At 34.5% G+C, this 19,090-nt stretch overlaps 4 protein-coding genes across 4 annotated transcripts; all 4 read left to right on the plus strand.

Moving 5' to 3' along the window:
• The first annotated feature begins 664 nt into the window (after positions 1 to 664).
• LOC138122657 (spermine oxidase-like) lies at positions 665 to 2,408 on the plus strand. Its single transcript, XM_069036913.1, has 2 exons — positions 665 to 1,170; positions 1,216 to 2,408. The coding sequence occupies exons 1-2, from the start codon at positions 716 to 718 to the stop codon at positions 2,249 to 2,251; spliced, it is 1,491 nt and encodes a 496-aa protein (XP_068893014.1). The 5' UTR covers positions 665 to 715; the 3' UTR covers positions 2,252 to 2,408.
• Positions 2,409 to 9,069: 6,661 nt separating this feature from the next.
• Positions 9,070 to 10,710, plus strand: LOC138122658 (spermine oxidase-like). Its single transcript, XM_069036914.1, has 2 exons — positions 9,070 to 9,584; positions 9,632 to 10,710. The coding sequence occupies exons 1-2, from the start codon at positions 9,130 to 9,132 to the stop codon at positions 10,665 to 10,667; spliced, it is 1,491 nt and encodes a 496-aa protein (XP_068893015.1). The 5' UTR covers positions 9,070 to 9,129; the 3' UTR covers positions 10,668 to 10,710.
• A 263-nt stretch (positions 10,711 to 10,973) lies between these two features.
• On the plus strand, positions 10,974 to 12,813 carry LOC138122656 (spermine oxidase-like). The gene is made up of 3 exons (XM_069036912.1): positions 10,974 to 11,536; positions 11,590 to 12,390; positions 12,442 to 12,813. The coding sequence occupies exons 1-3, from the start codon at positions 11,076 to 11,078 to the stop codon at positions 12,680 to 12,682; spliced, it is 1,503 nt and encodes a 500-aa protein (XP_068893013.1). The 5' UTR covers positions 10,974 to 11,075; the 3' UTR covers positions 12,683 to 12,813.
• A 4,431-nt stretch (positions 12,814 to 17,244) lies between these two features.
• LOC138122662 (uncharacterized) lies at positions 17,245 to 18,958 on the plus strand. Its single transcript, XM_069036918.1, has 2 exons — positions 17,245 to 17,808; positions 17,854 to 18,958. Exons 1-2 carry the CDS (start codon positions 17,357 to 17,359, stop codon positions 18,884 to 18,886), a joined length of 1,485 nt encoding a protein of 494 aa, XP_068893019.1. The 5' UTR covers positions 17,245 to 17,356; the 3' UTR covers positions 18,887 to 18,958.
• Positions 18,959 to 19,090: the final 132 nt, after the last annotated feature.

Consider the following 19,090-nt stretch of genomic DNA (forward strand, 5'->3'; position numbering starts at 1 on the left):
TTTGATGTTAAAGTTTTTGACTTTTTCTGTTTGTAGCCGTTTGATTTATGTTTTAACAGTGCTCTTAATTTCAAATATTTCATTATGATGAACGCAAAGGGTACTTCGAAACATAGAATACTGAGTCCACAGAGAACTGGGTTTGAGTTTTTCAGAAAACTCTCCAATATAAGCTATCAGTACATTTTCAGAAAAAGACGATTTTATTCCTTTTTTGTTTCAACAATCCATAAATTGTTTGTAGGAAACCTCGTACCTGTCCCTGGATTTAGCTGGTAATAGGTTGAGAGAATTATTTTTTGCGGCTTCAAGTACTTCTGGTGGTGTACATTCCATATCTACAGACGAATCGCTGTCTATATCCATTATTCCATCGGTTTCTACAAAGCCGATAACCGTTTGTAACGCATAATTTGCCCGAAAATGTTTGACGTTTCTCTTGCTTCTGAGCGCTCGTTTCAGATAAACAAAATTGCAACATACTTGATAAATAGCATTGGCATCTTTCTTATAGTGTCGTAGGAAAAATAATTTTCACGTTATGCAAAATCAATATGCGCTGATTTAGTATATTTAATAAGTATGTAAACTCAAGGTTAATGTTATTCTTCTTATCAAATATTTTTAATTAATTGTACATTATGACCAACAAAAAAGAGATAAACCGACCCGCGTAGACCCCGGCCTTTAGTAACACTTGTCTCACCGCTACGAGATGTGGTTTCCATCATATTTTACACTCTTCCTTCTGCATTACTGTGTGGTTGGAGAGGAAAAACATCCTTCGGTCATTATAGTAGGTGCCGGTGCATCAGGAATTGCTGCAGCGACAAAACTACTCGAGAATTCATTCACCAATATCACAATCCTGGAAGCAGAAGACAGAATCGGAGGAAGAATCCACAGTGTTAAATTTGCTGAGGGCTTAGTAGATCTAGGCGCCGAACATTGTTATGGAAGGAAAGAAAACGCAGTTTACGAGCTTGCAAAGGATTACGATGTTCTTGAAGAATTTGATTTCTCTTTTGAAAATAATATCTACTGTTCAGATGGCAGCAAATTAAACTCGTCAATTAGTCAAGATTTAAACAAGATTATTTTTGAACTTTTTGAGAAGAAATATGAAGGTAATGAGACAAGCAAATCTACAGGAGATGTGTTTAAAGAAAGGTAATGATTTGAAAATGTGTCACTTTATTTAATTGTAATTTTTAGATTCAATTCCTCTATATTACCAAAATATGAAGGAGATAAAAAAAATGTGCAAATTCTAAAGGAAGCTCTGAAGTTTTCTGACGGACAGATTTCCTTATTCAATGGAGCTTCTTCTTGGTCTGATGTTTCAGCAAAAACTGATATTATTACAAACAATGACGCATTTGTTTGGAAAGGTGTGGGTTTCAAAACAATTATCAACATTTTGATGAAAAGTTATCCGGATTCAAAAAACAAATTAGATATAGATGATAAAATTCATTTGAAGAAAAAAGTCCAAAAAATCTCTTGGGACCAAAACCAAAGCGTTAGCGTTTTGACCGCAGACAACACCACTTATACTGCAGATTACGTCATCTTTACTCCATCTGCTGGAGTTTTGAAAAAACACCAAGACACATTGTTCGAACCAAAATTACCATCAGAAAAGAAAAACGCCATTGAAAACACTGGGTACGGTTCAATTACGAAATTATTCGTCACCTATTCTACTAAATGGTGGAAGGACGACGACAAATTATTTTCGTTTTTCTGGACGGGCGAAGACACGAATCTCGTCAACTTTGGAGAAGGTCTAACTAAAAAAAAGATGTCTTGGATTACGCAAATTAGAGAGTTGATAAAAGTACACCACAATCCCAATGTATGGTCAGTGTGGATAAGTGGCCATAAGCTGTCAGAAATTGAGAATTTGCCAGATGAAACTTTAAAAAATGGAGTTAACTACGCTGTGAAAAAGTTTCTGGGGGAGACCCGTAACGTCACAGACGTAACCAAAATTTTGAAGTCTACGTGGACCATTGATGAGAACTTTCTTGGCGGGACTTCTTACGTGAAAACAGGAGCATATAAATCCGACGAATCTATTCAGGATAAATTAGCAGAACCTGTAACGAACGCAGCAGGAAAAGCCAGGTTGCTCTTTGCAGGAGAGGCGACGCATTCTACTTTATACGCTAGTGTACAAGGTGCTATCGAGTCAGGACACAGAGAAGCCAAAAGAATTATTGAATTTTACGTAAAGTCGAAGCAGTGAGATTTAAAAATATGTATTTAATATGTGACAGCTGTTGAACCTAACAACTTGAGCCTTGACTTGTTAGCTGTGATAAAAACAAATATTTGTCTTGTCAGAGATAAGACAATTACAAAATGTGCTTGTCATGTAGTGAATAAAATGTGTAATAGAAAAATTTGGACACCCTGTTTTAAATCATTAACCCTTTAGATATAAAAGTTAACCAAAGGAAAAAATGGAAACTATTTTCTATTCTACGTTGTATTATTGACAACAAATTTTCTAAGGCTACAGTATTGAAGGGATTATTCTATTTATTTTACCCCTTAAATTTAAAAAAAGTTCAAAACCTAATGCTAGGAAAATTATATTTGGCAAATATAAGGGTTGGTATCGCTGGTAAACAGACGAACAATTGTAAGTTTTGAATTTCAAGTGTCGTGAAGTGCAGTGATCACGTAGCAACTACTCACTATGAGTCACTGCCAACATTAAATTAAAAATTTAAGTAAATGTTTCTGAAACGCGTATCGAAAAGACCTCCTTTTCGATACCCGTTTGAGTGACACTGACTGTGTTATAGGTGCAAAATAGAAAAAATCATTGAATAGACTTGACTTTTTAACGAACACTTTTAACAAAAATCATTATGATTTGTCTACACAAAGAAGTTAACATAGTATAAAAATTAAAAATATTTTCTGATGGATTTTAATTTTAACTTAATGATATACATATTTCAGAACAAGTTTCAGGAAGAATAAATGATAAACGATGCTCGAATTGTAAATTTGTAAAAAATAACTAGAGATCAAGTGTAACAATAATTACAATAGAAACTCGATAATTCGTCATACCTGTAATTCGTCACCTCAATTTTGTGCCTGTTGTAGATAATGAGCGATCGGTACACTTCTGTTTACGGAAAAAGCATACAAGTCTTGATAGAGATTTTTGCAATTTTTTGGCTGTGTAAATTTACTTGATATTTGTTTCCATGTTTACCCATATAAATGAACCCACAATAAACCTTGAAAATAAAGAATAATACTTAACTGAGGGGGCATTAATTACCTACACTTTTACTTCGGCTGCAACCGAATTATTTCAATTATCTACCACTGACAATGACACTTACATCAGGTGCTCGTTAACCTGATTTACACAAGCAAAATATACCTGTACGTTTTTTCAGTGTACAGAAGTGTACCTACTAATGTGTAAAAATTTAAAAAAAATGGAACGGCTATTGAAGCACAAGCTATGTGATGCTATGATAAATAATTTGCCATCTTTTTATATTAATTCAGTGAAACACTTCCTGCAGTCTAGATCTGTAGGATACAAAATATAAAAAACATTCTTCTCGTGTTAGCTGAATGAATAGTCTTCTTTTCGTCTAACCTTGGGCAATATCGCCCTGTATCGCTGGTTTCAGCTAATAATCCATTGACTCTGGTCAGTCTCCAAAAATGAGAGAATTTCTAAAGCAATTTTTTTTTATCTAAGAGCATGTGATACATTCCACATTTTCAAACATTTCAGACCAGTAATGACTTATTTTACCAGACGGCATGCGGTAAAGTAAATTACGTTACGAGTTCAGAAAAGTGGAAGTTTACTTTACGAGTATGGCAAGTTTAAATCCCATACGAGTCCAGTAAAATCACTTTTCTGATTTTTTCACATTTCATGAATATTAAAATATAATATAATATAATAGTAGGTAGATTTTCATTAACATAGCAACCAGAAAGAAATTGTACATAACATCATTTTTTGAAAATGAATTTCAAAATGATGGATGTGAAAGACGAAAATAGTACAGAAAATAAATCAAACAATATTTTAAATTCTGCCCGAGAAGCTTCGTCAAGTCTGCTCCCTGTAAAATCCAAGGCAAGATACGAAAAACACAAAATGGTTCGTTGCTACGACGCTGTAAAGTGACCTATTATTATCGTACGATTTTGAGTACAGTAATATTACTGTATAAAATGCGAAAAAAAAATAAGAGAAATAAACAAGATAATTGATAGAGAATGTTTTGTTAAATAATACTATATCGGGTGTGTCAACAAGGACGGACAGGGGTTTTAGTACCATAATATAGCATAACATAGACCCCGATTTTGTACCAAAAAAAGTGAAAATGAAAATGGCAGCAACGTAATAGGTAATTAAAAACTACCGTATGTAGTTGTCATGGTTAATTTTTTTTTTCTCAGTCGTTGGTTAAAACGCCTAATAAATAACATTCACATTGGGATGCCTTCCGTTAGGAAAACGCATGGTGTATGTCTGTGCAGCTAAATGCAGCATTATTTTCTACAACACGAAGAGCTAAGTACGAGTACATATTACAATGTTTATCTGCGGTAAAACTCATTTTGACAACAATTTGAAAACTGTCACAATTTAATTGACGTTTATTTTATAAAGGCGTCTTTTTTTCGTTGCTATGATATGTTAGCAATGTTGCCCCCACATCGAATTTCATCATACTCAACATTGACGAAGAAACGGATTTTAAACGTATTCGTGAAAGGAATTTTTAGATATCTGTTGAGAGTTGACACATAAATTAAGTTTTCACGTCAATAACAGGATTACATATTTAGTTTTACAGGTAGTTTAGTTGTAACTTCCAAAAGCTCTTTTACTACACTATTTTATAAATATCCAATTGTTGGTGTTATGCAGTCATTGCAAGGCTACCTAACCACATAATGTAGCATCTAATTTTTGGTAAAACAAGATATGGATACCACCATATTGATACATTTCTTTCTTAACTATTTTATGCTTCGATACGCAGATCTTCCTTCAGTGGTTGCAGCAGATGCTTCAGAAATCACAGCAGCAGTAAAATTATTCATTCACTAACATCACTAAGGTATTTTGTGGATAGAAAACAGAAGCCAAGGAAGAATCCACAGTGTTAAAATATGGCAATAGTTTAGTTGAGCTAAATGGTGAATAGTGTTTTGGAGCCACACACCATTTTGCAGTGTTTTATTTGCAGTTATTTTACGACACTCATCTACATTTCTTTGGCAAAATTCAATTGCAATTGTGGCAGGCTGCGTAGCATTAGGTACAGTCGATGGACAAATAAAACTGGGACATAAATTACAATCACATAAGTCAAAATTTACAAATTTGCATCGTTTAATTACGGCTTTATCACAAATGAAACTTTGGTATGACATATTATATAGACACTGACAAATATATTGGCAATTCAATGGTCTGGTTTACATAGATTAAATTTTAAGTGTCCCAGTTTTATTTGTCCACCGACCGTACATACACTCTGCAACTGTCACCCCTAGAGATAATCTACAGGTTTTAGAACGGATGATCTTACGAGCCCTTCAAAAGGGTCTTTTCTGCCACTTTACTAACCAGTAAATCAGGTGTTGAAAAAATGTCTTAAAATAGCAATATAATGTAAAAAACCGTTGCCTTGCTGAAAATGAAGATAATTTTTTTACTGTTTTCACAGTTTTTTGTTATTTGCTTCCGAGGTACTACAAAGTGTTAGAAATGCATTTGAGTAAAGACTTTGTTGTTATATGAATAATAATATGTATTATTTTCACATATTTATAACACGAATACATTTGTCGCAACTATAGCGAAAAGCTTTTATGTAGTATTTTTGTTCTGCTCTTTGGGTTTTGAGTATAACGATTTACCTACTGCTTTCGTGAGCATATCGTATTCCATATTCCTCTTATTTTTCAGAAAAATGCTTTTTGTATTAAAAGATATTTTGTTTTTCTTTGTCAACGAAAGACGCAAATTCTTGGATCATCCATAATTTTAATATTTCCAACCCTCCACCAGCCGGCGGCACGGCAATTTTGCCGGAGTACATACACTATTACGGATATTACTATCAAATAATAGTGCAGTGCTAATCAACATAATTACCGGAGTCTCGCCTCCACATTTTGACTTTGGTGTGTTTTATTATGTTCTGTGTCAATGTTAAGGAACTTCCTCACGATATGACATGAGTATAATAATACTGGGTGCCCCAAAATTCGCGGAACAACTCAATGAGGCAATGTCAACTCACGTTAGAAAATGATGAGAAAAATAATAAAAAAATTCTATACCTCTTTGATTTGAAGATATGGGGGCTCAAAAGGTGCAGCTTTGATCTCATTTATTTTAAATATTAAAAAAGATTTTGACTATTTGTCTTTTACTAGCCAGTGGCCTAATAATTCTGAACGATTGTGATCAGGTTTGCAATTATTTTCTTCATTATTTCCAGCATTTCCGAGTAGTAATTTTATGTTCGTTTTATCTCAAATAGTGTACGGCAACATGGCTTTGATTTTTCCGTCTCATTTCCATGGATACAACAAAAATTAAATATTTGCAGACTATTGGGATGCATAGAATGTTTTTAAATGTTGCCACATTTAGTGTAACGAATAGGTCCATATCTTCTACAAAAAAGACTGATTGATTTTTTTAAACATTTTTACCTGATATCTTAATGACTACTTAACAACATACTACTACGTTGTTCCGCGAATTTTGGGGCACCCAGTATACCTTTTTGAATTTCAACTACCAATGTGTTACCTAAATCCAAAATTTTTAAATTTTTTCTAAACACCAAAGATTTCTCATAGCAACGGAGGGCTCTAAATATTTATTAATTTTTGTGTTATATGTCTGTGTTATATTATGTGAATTTGGAACAGCTATATCTAAAAGATATGCTTGCTTTTGTTGTTTATTTAAAATAATAATGTCTGGTCTGTTATGCTTAATATGAATGTCAGTTAACATTGTTCGATCAAAATATAATTTGTAATTATCATTTTCCAAACAACTTGCTGGTGTATAACTATAATGTGGTTGTGTATTCTTTAATAAATTGAATTTAACAGCTAACTTCATGTGTATAATTTTAGCGAATATATCATAACGTTTCTTATATTCGCTTTGAGCCAAAACGGTGCAAGAAGAAATGATGTGTTCAATTGTTTCCCCTTCAGTTCCGCAAATCCTACATTTATCAATTATTATCGATTGCAAACCGCATATGTGTATTTTATAATTTCTTGTATTTACAACACGATCTTGTAGCAAATATAAAACCCTCCGTCTCAGGATGAATATTTGATTTCTTAAGCCATGCATGAGAAGCCTGAATATTAATTTCTGGTTGTTCCAGTTCTTTAAAGTATCTCCCACGTAAAGACTTCTGTTTTATATTTGCTATAGTGTCAAGTATATTTGGCTTAACAATATCTGAAATTATATTATCACTTAAATTTAAGGGTGTGTAACCTTTATCAGCTGAAACCAAAGCATTAAAAAAAGTGTTATCACGAGCTCTATTGAGGAAATAATTTTTTAATGAAGCAATTTGATTGTATTGCAGTATTTCTAGATTTGAAAAACTCCGTGGTAAATTAAATCTTTGAATAGCAGATTTAGGGTGATGTTTACTAAATTTGGTAAAAATAACTCTGGTTTTAATATTTATATTCTGTAAATTAGTTTTGGACCATTTTATAACACCAAAAGAATAGGTCAGTAATGGAACAGCATATGTATTAACTGCTTTAATTAAATTATAACCGTTTAATTTTGATTTTAAAAGAGATTAAATCTTAAATAAAATTGCCTTTCTAAATTTTCTTTTATATTTATCACATTATTATCGCTAATAAAACCAGAAGAGATAGGTACCACAGCTGTCACCACAAACAATGTTGTAATAGTCGTAGGCATGATCTAATCTATCTTTATGCACGATTATATTATAATTTGACAATTATGCACAAATTTTCTTGACATAAACGTCTCTTTATGGCCCACGGATCACTTTATACCCGTGGGCCATAAAGATATGTCAAATAAAAGTCAAAAACATTTTTGGTGAAATTAGGAAAAAAATTGCCACTTAACTTAAATTACCTAATCCCGAATGGGGATTACTCGATACTGGACACACATTTCTGCCGCTTTCTCATCCTCGTTTATCATTTAGTTAATGAATTTATAACCGAAAATTGCAATTGGCATAATGGCTACGGGTGTTTTCACTGTTTCCAAGGTTACGCGCAAAACTAAAAATTTGACGGGAGAAGTACGCGATGCAAACATCCCGTGGTGTGGGCAGACATTTATTTATTAATTTTTGTTAAATGTTAGGGTTTTAGGTCTTAATCGTGCATAAAATAGTGTATGTACTGCGGGCGTGAACTGGCTTTTATGGCCTTCAGCGTGTTTTTAGCCCTCGTTATCACTCGGGCTCAAAATCACACCTCAGGCCATAAAAGCCCTCTTACGCCCTTAATACATAAATAACTATATAACATAATTATTTTAAAATATCATAATCATTATATTTAAACATTATGATTACGAGAAATAAAAAACAGAACTGGTAACAGAAATAACAGTTTCATATGTTATAGATCATATAATATCGGGCGTTCATTTAAATTTATCTTCCAAGTTTGCGTTGAAGAGTCGATTGTGAACGCACCACGGATTATAGATCATGGATCAGCTGTTTAGATCTCACTTTTTATGATGTTTGTGTTTTTACCCTGCACACTGACGAGTGGTGCATTCACAATCGAGTCTTTAACGCCAACTTTGAGAAAAAGTATAAATAAACACCCGATATTTTCAGAATTAAATTAATACAATGTTTCCTGTTAAATCTAATATTTATTTAGGTATTAGTTATCCCTAAATTTACGCATATGCACTGATATAGTATTAATAAACATTCAAGAATGGAAAAAATTAAAGGTTAATGATAACCTCCTTATCATATCGAAAATTTTGTGAGACTATACAAACAAGATTTTAACACCAAACGATTAGTAACATCTTTTCGCCGTCCCAAAATGTGGAAGTTTTTATATTTAATAATCTTCTTAAACTCTCTTGTGGTCGGACATGCTGAACGTCCTTCTGTAATCATAGTAGGTGCTGGAGCTTCAGGAATTGCCGCCGCCACTAAACTGCTCGAAAATTCGTTCACTAATCTCACAATCTTGGAAGCAGAAGATAGAATCGGAGGAAGAATAAACACTGTTAAATTTGGACAAAACGTAGTCGATTTAGGCGCCGAATATTGTGCCGGAACCAAGGGAAATATCGCTTTTGATCTCGCAAAGGATTACGATGTTTTGGAACCCGCTCGTCTTACTCTTGAAGATAATATTTACTATTCAGATGGCACCAAACTGGACACCTCACTGAGTCATGATTTAAGTGACCTCATTTTTGAAATTTATCAGAAGAAATATAAAGGAAATGTGACTGAAGGAAAGTCAACAGGAGATGCCTTTAGAGAAAGGTAATATTCAAAAAAACTTTAATTGTATTTTGATTTGTGATTTGTAGATATAATTCGGTCATATTACCAAAGTATCAGAACGACAAAAAGAAAGCGACAATTTTAGAAGAGGGATTGAGATTTTCGGAAGGTTTTGTTTCGCTTCTTGACGGTACGCCTTCTTGGTCTGAAGCTTCAGCAAACAGTGATTTTGTAGCACAAAATGAAGATCTAGTTTGGAAAGGTGTCGGCTACAAAACGATTATCGACATTTTGATGAAAAGTTATCCGGATCCGAAAAAGAAGCTAGACATAGATGATAAAATTCACTTAAATAAAAAAGTTCAAAGAATTATTTGGGACACAGACGAAACAGTTACAGTTGTAACTGCAGACAACAGTACTTACACAGCAGATTATGTCATTTTTACCCCATCTGCTGGAGTTTTGAAAAAAGACAAAGACACTCTGTTTGATCCAAAATTACCCTCTCTGAAAGAAAACGCTATCATTAATATTGGGTACGGTTCAGTCATCAAATTTGTTATCAACTTTTCTACAAAATGGTGGCACAACGATGATAAATTGTTTGCGTTTTTCTGGAGCCACGACGACTTGAATTCCATCGACTTTTCAGACGGACCAAGTAAAGATGGAGTGTCTTGGGTTGCTCAAATTCTAGAACTGATCACAGTTCCACACAATTCTAATGCGTGGTCAGGGTGGATCACTGGTGATCTGTTGTCAGAAATTGAGAAGTTGTCAGATGAAACAATGAAAATGGGAATTAAATATGTTGTGAACAAGTTCTTGGGAAAGACTCACAACGTTACCGAAATTACCGAAATTGTAAAATCTACGTGGACCATTAATCCAAATTTTCTTGGAGTAATTTCTTACGTAAAAAGAGGAACATACAAACGTGGTGAATCAATCCAGGAGAAATTAGCAGAACCTGTGACAAACGCAGCAGGAAAACCCAAATTATTATTTGCAGGAGAAGCGACACATTCCACTCATTACGGTTCAGTGCATGGAGCCATTGAAACAGGACACAGAGAAGCCCAAAGGATTATCGAACTTCATAGTAAAGCAAAACAATAAAATTTTCCACAATGTGGTTGGAAACAACAAACTTCAAAATGTATTCAATTCTTTATCACCATTAGATAAGACTCCTGAAAGTTACTAGTCTTAGGGCCAGTTTACAAAAGCGAAATTAAGTTAATCGTAATCAAATGCGAGATTAACTGAACACGTGATCAGATTGAACCAATCGAAGTTTCGGATTCATGAGTTAATGGCGCATTAAAATTTAATTCGAATTAAATATTTCATTCTCTTTCTATAAACTGGCCCCTAATGTCTGTTATTGAAACATAATTAAATCATGTACATATTTATCAACTAACCTTGACCTTACTGAGTCAAACAAAACATTCCACTACTCTTATTTATGTAGTAGTAGTTGACAAATTCTTGTTGCTAGTGCGGTACACTACTGTGGACAAAATGAAACTGTCCTTGTTGAGTTATTTTTTACTCTTTGTTGTGTCTGGTCTGAAGAATATGGTTGCCACCAACCCATCAGTAATAGTGGTGGGTGCAGGACCTGCGGGAATTGCCGCAGCAACAAAACTACTCGAAAACTCAATCACAAACATTACAATTCTTGAAGCAGGAAACAGAATTGGTGGGAGAATCAACAGTGTTAGACTCGGTGATGGGTTGGTGGACGTAGGGGCAGAATATTGTCACGGTCAAGAAGGAAATGTCGTTTATGAACTAGTAAAAGACTTGGATCTTTTACAACATTCTAAACCATGTACACCTGAATATTTAAAATTGTATTATTCCAATGGGTCTACAATTGAAGAAGAAATGACGATGAATTTAGCAAAGCTTATTCAGAATTATGATGACGAAATAAATCAAACATGTGGTCTTAGTTTAGGGGACGCTTTTCTGCCAGTGTAAGGAAATATTTATTTGGAATCACTTTTTAATTATGTTTTCCTTCATTTAGATACAATTCAACAATACTGAAAAAATATGAAAATGATAAACAGAAGCTTAAAGTAGCTACTGAAGCTTTGAAGTATACCAACGATTTAATTCTGTTGCATGAAGGTGCTTTTTCCTGGCTGCGACCATCAGCAGGACGACACTATCGAGCCTGTAAGGGCGACCAGGGAATGACGTGGAAGAAGGGTGGTTATCACACCATCTTAGATGTACTAATGAAGAGTTACCCCGACCCCAGCCAGAAGCTTCCAATAGATGACAAAATATTTTTTGACAAAAAAGTTACGAAAATAATTTGGAACAATGATGATGATGAAGTCATTGTGAAGACATTTGACAACAGTTCGCTAACAGCACATCACGTAATTTTTACTCCATCTATTGGGGTTTTGAAGGAACAAAAAGACAGTTTGTTTCATCCACAATTACCAGAAAGAAAAGAAAATGCAATGGAAGCAATGGGATTTGATGCCATCGTAAAAATCATCTTACACTTTCCTCAGAGATGGTGGGGAGACGACGATGTTGATTTCTTATTTGTTTGGAGCAAAGAAGACTTGCTGAATACAATCCATGAATTTCCAGATGGACCGAGTCAACATGGAGTGTCTTGGGTGGCACAAATAGTGGCTCTAGTAGAGGTACCCAGTAACAGAAATGTAAGGATCGCCTTGTTTAGTGGTGATTTGGTACCTAAGATTGAACAAACTCCTGAGGAACTTGTGAAGAGAGGGTGTATGTACGTGATAAGAAAATTCTTGGGAAGGGACTACAATGTTACAGATGCTGACAAAATCATAAGGTAAGAATAAAAATAAGTCGCTGGGAACTACACTGATAGGAAGTACCGTAGGTCTCAATGGTACACCAATTCAAATTTTCGAGGTACTTATTCGTACGAGAAACATGGATATTTTAAGAGAGAAGTTTCGTATCAAGCACAACTAGCAGAACCTTTATTGGATGATGAAGACATTCCAAGAGTTTTGTTTGCTGGAGAAGCTACACATCCCACTGTATATTCCACTGTTCATGGGGCCATCGAATCGGGTAAAAGAGAAGCAGAAAGAATTATAAATCTACACAAGAAATAATAATTTTTAATTCTAAAATATAAGAGTTTTGCCGCTTCTTCTCATGTCAAGCACGGTAACGTTACGTTTGGATTTCGGTGGAATCAGATTGTCGAAATTCATAATAAACAGTTTATTGTCAGTAACCAAAATATTATTATTACTTAGTGTTTCAATTTTTAACTCAAGGAAACCCTGAACTGTTAGTTCTTCAGTAAAGATTTTTTTTATACCCTGCTCCACAGACGAATCCAATTACGAGACAGGAAACTTTACGGCGTTCAGCAATCACCTGAAAATATCATTATTGTCTTGCGACTCATTATAATACATGCACATTTAGTGCAAAGGTGAAAACTTAAAAACATTCGTTCTGGGTATAGATATGTAAAAAGTTCTCGACTGGCGAGTTCCTTTGTTAGGCACATGAAAAGAAATCTGACTTACCAAGTCAAGACAGTCAATTTTGTATTTGATCATTTTTTTTTTAATTCATTGAAAAATTTATTCTCCTGGTCTGAAGGTCAAGAAAGCCAAACCTTTTAAGTACATTCTGTTAAGAATAACCTCTTTCAGGATAGACACCATCAGTCTTAAATGCTAAAAAATTTGAGAAAACAACGCTGAATAGTTTCAACTTTATCCACATATCTCTGATAACTTGGATCCCAAATGATGCTGCCATACTCAAGTTTTGATCTTACGTATGCACAATATAAGATAATTATAATATGTAATAACCCAGATATCGCCAATCTTCCGCCAAAATTTAAATATTTGAAAATTCAAACGAAGCGGTAAAACCTCTACGTTGTGTGTTTTGTACAAAATGGCGGCAGACTAGCTCGGGATGCAAATGGCGGACCTGCAGGGTGGACAAACTTCGAAATAAAAATGCATAAATCGGTGGGATGACGCCTGTATTTATTTTATGCATACGTGAATAAATACATTCTCGTTTTAATCTACAGTGCTGATTGATACAAAACCCGATCACATGATAAATTAAACCACTTGGCGGTGCGACTTTATATGACATAACAAGAAAAATACATAACAACACAATAAATTTGTCTACTAACAGTTCACAGCGAACAAAGAAAATTTAAACAAATGAAATAACGACAAAACTAGGGTGACCGGAATTTAAAAATTTCAAACCGGGACATTTAACGGCAGTTGAAAATTAGGGGAGGGGGTACATTTTTTCTTATAGGTATTTATAAAACATAAATTAAACAAAAAATGCTCAACATTTATTTTCTTAAACATAAATCTATTTATTAGTAGGACCTAGCGTCCTAGGAATGAACTGTCCGTTCCTATCAATCCTTACAAAAAATAAGCAATTCTTTAAACAAAAAAAAAGGTTATTTAAACAATATTTTTTGTTCGACACTCTCAGAATTTGAGAATTTTCTCCTGTGTGAACGAATTTTGATAAATATCACAACTTCTCAAAGCCAAACGCCAAGCTAATTTTGAAGATTTTAAGCGATTTGGAGCTTTTAAAATGGGCTTATGTAACAAAAAAAAAACGTTGTATTCAACTCGTTCTTGTGTAAATTGGACTTTTTTGGCATGTAAGTACATAAAAAAATAACCGGGACTTTTGAGCGTCCCTAAATTGATTTTCGGGACACCGGGACTTTAAAGCCAAAACCGGGACAATCCCAGAAAACCGAGACGCCTGGTCACCCCAGACAAAACCTAAACCTGAGCTTGAGGTACAAAGCGGCACCGTGAAACAAATGACATGATGATAAGAACAGACACTGTAAATGGGATGACGAAAACCCCCAAAAATCCACAAACGATGGCACACCATAATCTTTTCAATCTTTACATTTCACAACATGTTACATACATACATGTTACATTGCGCAACAAGAATCAAGATAATAATGACAGACATCTAATCCCCTAAATGAATATTACACACTTCGGACTCTCAGCTCTTCAAGATAGCACGCGGTCTTCGATCGCGAAGTTAACCTAGTTCTCGCCCCCCAGTCTCCTAATTTCTACTCTAGTGACGTCGGGTCGTCCACGTCCCTGCGACACCTAACTCGTTATGGGTGCAGTGCCCCCGACTTTTGTCCTCCGAATCGCCACTGCAAGATGACATATGATGAAACAGAGGCCATCCACCGAGGGCGGTCGAGGAACTCTGCGACCAAGATCACACATCATGAGACGGCCCTGCAAGATGACAACGGCCCCTCCACGTCCGGTTCAGATTTTCACAATTTAAAATTTACTTATATTGAAAGCAAGTACAGGTAGAAAGAAGTTTCTATTTAATTACAGGATTTTAGGAATGATGTGGAATTTTGAATCGTTGCCCTGAAAAATTAACATTTTCGACTTACCTACTTTTTCACGACCGCCACAGATTTTATTTCTACATTGTTGGGATATGTAAAGAAATTCTTGACATAAAGCTTGAGCCAGACATTGGTTTCATTTATAAAGAACGTCAAAAGGACCCAGCTCTGGCTTTGAACAAAACCAGTTACTACAAAATTTTACAACATTTAGATGAACTAGGTCTGTACTATTCTGATGTAGATTAAAAGTCATTAATAGAGGCCAAAATTAAATTCGAAAATTTAAAAACATTTCTTAGAAGGGATGTTACAGTGTCCTAACATACAAGGTGCCTTACTTTGTAGATTACGGCATTTCTCCTTCATCTGCTGCAAATATCATTCGCCCAGTTGCCAACCTCAACTTCACACAGTCTTCAATCTCTGGGCTTAGCACAAAAAGACTCACTTCTACTCTTAATGTTGCTATTTAGATACATAAAAATATACACAAGTGAAAAAGTTCAAAAATGACACAGAGAAGCTCAAGCTAATAGCTAATTAGAGAACAGCTGAGATATTCTGAAAGTTATCTTATAGCAACTGAGGAGGCATTTTCTTTGTTTGACACATCAGCTGTAAATATATACGAAGAATGTGAAGCAAACCAGTTGCTAGTGTGGAATGGTGTTGGTTACAAAACACTTTTTCAAATTTTAATGAGAAGCTATCCTGAAGCTGACAAAAAATTACCAGTGAATGACAAAATATGTTTAAATTCAAAAGTTGAAAGTATTAGCTGAAACAAGAGCACCACTTCACAGTTTTGGCTTCTGATCATTCCTCTTACTCTGCTGACTACGTAACAGACTATTCACTCCATCTTTTCCGTCTTCAAAACAAGAAGCAATCGAAGGAAGTAACTTGTGACGTAAAATCAACCCACAAATTTTGAGTGTTCGAATACAGGGTGTTTGAAAATTGCTAGTACAAAAAAAAACTGTGGCATCTGGAAGCCCTAAGAAATCCAAGAAACCAATTTTTAATTTTTTAAAACAAAAGGGATAAAGTAACCCTATTCCTGCATATTCTACGCCTCAGGCGGGGCAATATTTTTTAAACCTTGGTAACCAAGCGTGATGAAGATGATCGTAGTGATAATGAAGGACTATACAACAATATGAAAAATTTATATTTTTTTGCAAGATCTTGGCAACCACAGATTGACAGTTTAAGAACATCAAATTTTTTATTTCGTTATTGCTTAACAACGTGAAGTGTCTTTTTAAAATACCTTAACTCAGTGGTGCACTAACAATTTTAACCCAATTTTTAGCAATTTTTATCTCGAAAACTAGAGGATTTTTATTAGAATTTTCTTTTGCCGATGACTTCAACTCACCATCACCAATTACCAGGTTTTTTTTGTACTAGCAATTTTCAAACGGCCTGTATAAGCTCCGTGGAGTTTATTGGGAGGCTTTTTGGACTTTATACTCGTACTAGCGAGGGAACACCTAATGCATGATCGACAGACTCTGTCGTAAAAGTTTAGTGCATTGTGACGTCACGAGTAACTTTTGCGAGGGGAAAAAATTCAAACTATTGTTTTAAATGGCAACGAGGCAACCTACTATACAAATTAGTCAGTTCTACCAACCTTGCTGACCATGTAATATTTACCCCATCTCTTGGGGTTTTAAAACAACAGTCAGATAAGCTGTTCACTCCATCCCTCCCATCTCCCAAACAAGAAGCAATCGAGGCGATTGGTTTTGGAAGCGTCCTAAAAGTTTTCGTCCATTTCCCTACCAAATGGTGAAAGAATCGTTGAAAGAAGACGACAAGTTGTTTTTATTCTTTTGGAGCGAGAAAGATCTACCCGTTGATTATCTCCACGGACCAAGAAAGTCTGGAATCTCTTGCAGTATCATCGATCAAAATGAAGTTAGAACGTTGGTGTCGAGTATGAGTAGACGATGTCAAGCAATAATTAATGCAAGAGGAGAAAATACGCGTTATTAATCTGTTTTTGTTGTCACATTTGTTGAAATTGATTTTGTTAAACTTCAAAACATTCCGTCTATTTTTGTGTATTTAATTATAAATAACAAAATAAATGCTGTACTTATATAATGTAACTTTATTTTTCATAATGTAAATTTAAAATTAACATTTACAAGCTTTTTTATTTTTTTCAAACAGTATACGTTAATTTTGCGCATTGTACTATTATTAGTTTTAGTGAAAGAATTTATGGAAACATATTCTAATTACATAATGTTTACTGTTATCAAAGGTTAGGATATTGAAACAACATGATGATAAATTATTTTATAAATGTCTTCGCACAAACAAAAACATTTTTTGTAATTTAGAACACATCATGTTGGTGACACTTTACTTGTTCGTTTTTCTACATTTTGTGCATGTGGATGTGCAAGCTGATCCTTCTGTGGTTATAATAGGAGCAGGTCCCGCAGGAATAGCTGCTGCAACAAGACTACTAGAAAATTCAATCAACAACATTACGATCTTAGAAGCTGAGAACAGAATCGGAGGAAGAATCAATACGGTTGAATTCGCTGGACATTTCATCGAACTAGGAGCTGAATTTTGTCATGGAGAAAGGAATAACCTCGTCTACGAACATGCAAATAAGTATAACCTCCTAGAGTTACCTACCAAGTCTTTAGAAAACAATGTGTACTATTCAAATGGTTCTAAATTAGATCCTTCACTAGTCGAAGAGTTAGGTCTACAGGAAGATTACGAGTACTATGCAAAAGGCAATTTCAATTTTACAGGAAAATCAATAGGAGACATAGTTATTGAAAGGTAAAATGTTTTTAACTAAAATATCGTTACAATGATAATTTGTAGGTACAATAAAAAGCAAGTGGAAAAATATAAAAATGAGAAAGAGAAGCTAAAGCTCGCTAAGGAAGGGCTGAGATATTCTGAACTTTTTACACTAACAAACGAGGGATCATTTTCTTGGTTTGATTGTTCAGCTGATAATGGCTACGAAGTTTGTGAAGGAAATCAGTCGCTGGTTTGGAAAAAAGTCGGATACAAAACAATTCTTGACATTTTGATGAGAAGTTATCCCGATCCTAACAAAAAATTACCAATAGATGACAAAATACATTTGAACACAAAAGTTCAAAGCATTAGTTGGAACAAAAGTGAAAGTGTTACAGTTTTAACGATCGATAACTCGTCTTACTTTGCCGACCATGTAATATTTACCCCATCTATTGGGGTTTTAAAACAACAATCAGACAAGCTGTTCACTCCTTCACTTCCATCTGCCAAACGAGAAGCAATTGAAGCGACTGGTTTTGGAGGCGTCATAAAAATTTTCGTCCATTTCCCTACCAAATGGTGGAAAGATGACCACTCGTTTTCATTCTTTTGGAGCGAGGAAGATTTACACATTGATTATCCCCACGGACCAAGAAAATCTGGAATCTCTTGGATCACCCAATTAGTAGACTTGGAACAAAATATAAACAATCCAAATGTATGGTCGGTGTGGTTTGCTGGAGATTTGGTGCCAGAAGTTGAGAAATTACCTATAGACGTTTTAAAAAATGGTTGCGAATTCGTTTTCAACAAATTTCTTGGTAAAAATTACAATGTAACCGCGATTGATCAAATTGTAAGATCCACATGGTATACAAATCCAAACTTTCTTGGCGCTTATTCGTTTACAAAAACTGGGTTGTATCGACCGGATTTGTCGTATCAAGAGGTGTTAGCTGAACCTTTGAAAGGGGTTGAAGGAAAACCTGCAGTGTTATTTGCAGGGGAAGCTACAAATCCTGTTCATTTCTCGACTGTGCATGGTGCTATAGAGACTGGACATAGGGAAGCGGAAAGAATAATTAAGTTATATAAGAGAAAACAGTAATTGACTACCACTGATATTATTGTTGTTCTTGTTTTGTTTTATTCTTGCATTATTAAAAATAATTAAACTCAAGCATAATAATAATCTGAATCTCCTCAGAAAAATAATCTGGGTAAGTTATATTTATTACAATTAAGCAATGGACAGACTATTGGATCAACAAAATTATTTTTTTTAAACAAATAGTTTTTATAGACATTTATA

This window comes from Tenebrio molitor, chromosome 2, assembly GCF_963966145.1.
Source record: "Tenebrio molitor chromosome 2, icTenMoli1.1, whole genome shotgun sequence".
Taxonomy (NCBI): Eukaryota; Metazoa; Arthropoda; class Insecta; order Coleoptera; family Tenebrionidae; genus Tenebrio; species Tenebrio molitor.

Bases quoted from the DNA above. Each gene is read 5' to 3' on its own strand.
- LOC138122658 (XM_069036914.1), top strand. From the start codon at position 9,130: ATGTGGAAGTTTTTATATTTAATAATCTTCTTAAACTCTCTTGTGGTC. The intron at 9,585-9,631 runs GTAATATTCAAA...TGTGATTTGTAG, and splicing joins GGAGATGCCTTTAGAGAAAG to ATATAATTCGGTCATATTAC.
- LOC138122662 (XM_069036918.1), top strand. From the start codon at position 17,357: ATGTTGGTGACACTTTACTTGTTCGTTTTTCTACATTTTGTGCATGTG. The intron at 17,809-17,853 runs GTAAAATGTTTT...GATAATTTGTAG, and splicing joins GGAGACATAGTTATTGAAAG to GTACAATAAAAAGCAAGTGG.
- LOC138122656 (XM_069036912.1), top strand. From the start codon at position 11,076: ATGAAACTGTCCTTGTTGAGTTATTTTTTACTCTTTGTTGTGTCTGGT. The intron at 11,537-11,589 runs GTAAGGAAATAT...TCCTTCATTTAG, and splicing joins GGGGACGCTTTTCTGCCAGT to ATACAATTCAACAATACTGA. The intron at 12,391-12,441 runs GTAAGAATAAAA...GAAGTACCGTAG, and splicing joins GATGCTGACAAAATCATAAG to GTCTCAATGGTACACCAATT.
- LOC138122657 (XM_069036913.1), top strand. From the start codon at position 716: ATGTGGTTTCCATCATATTTTACACTCTTCCTTCTGCATTACTGTGTG. The intron at 1,171-1,215 runs GTAATGATTTGA...TGTAATTTTTAG, and splicing joins GGAGATGTGTTTAAAGAAAG to ATTCAATTCCTCTATATTAC.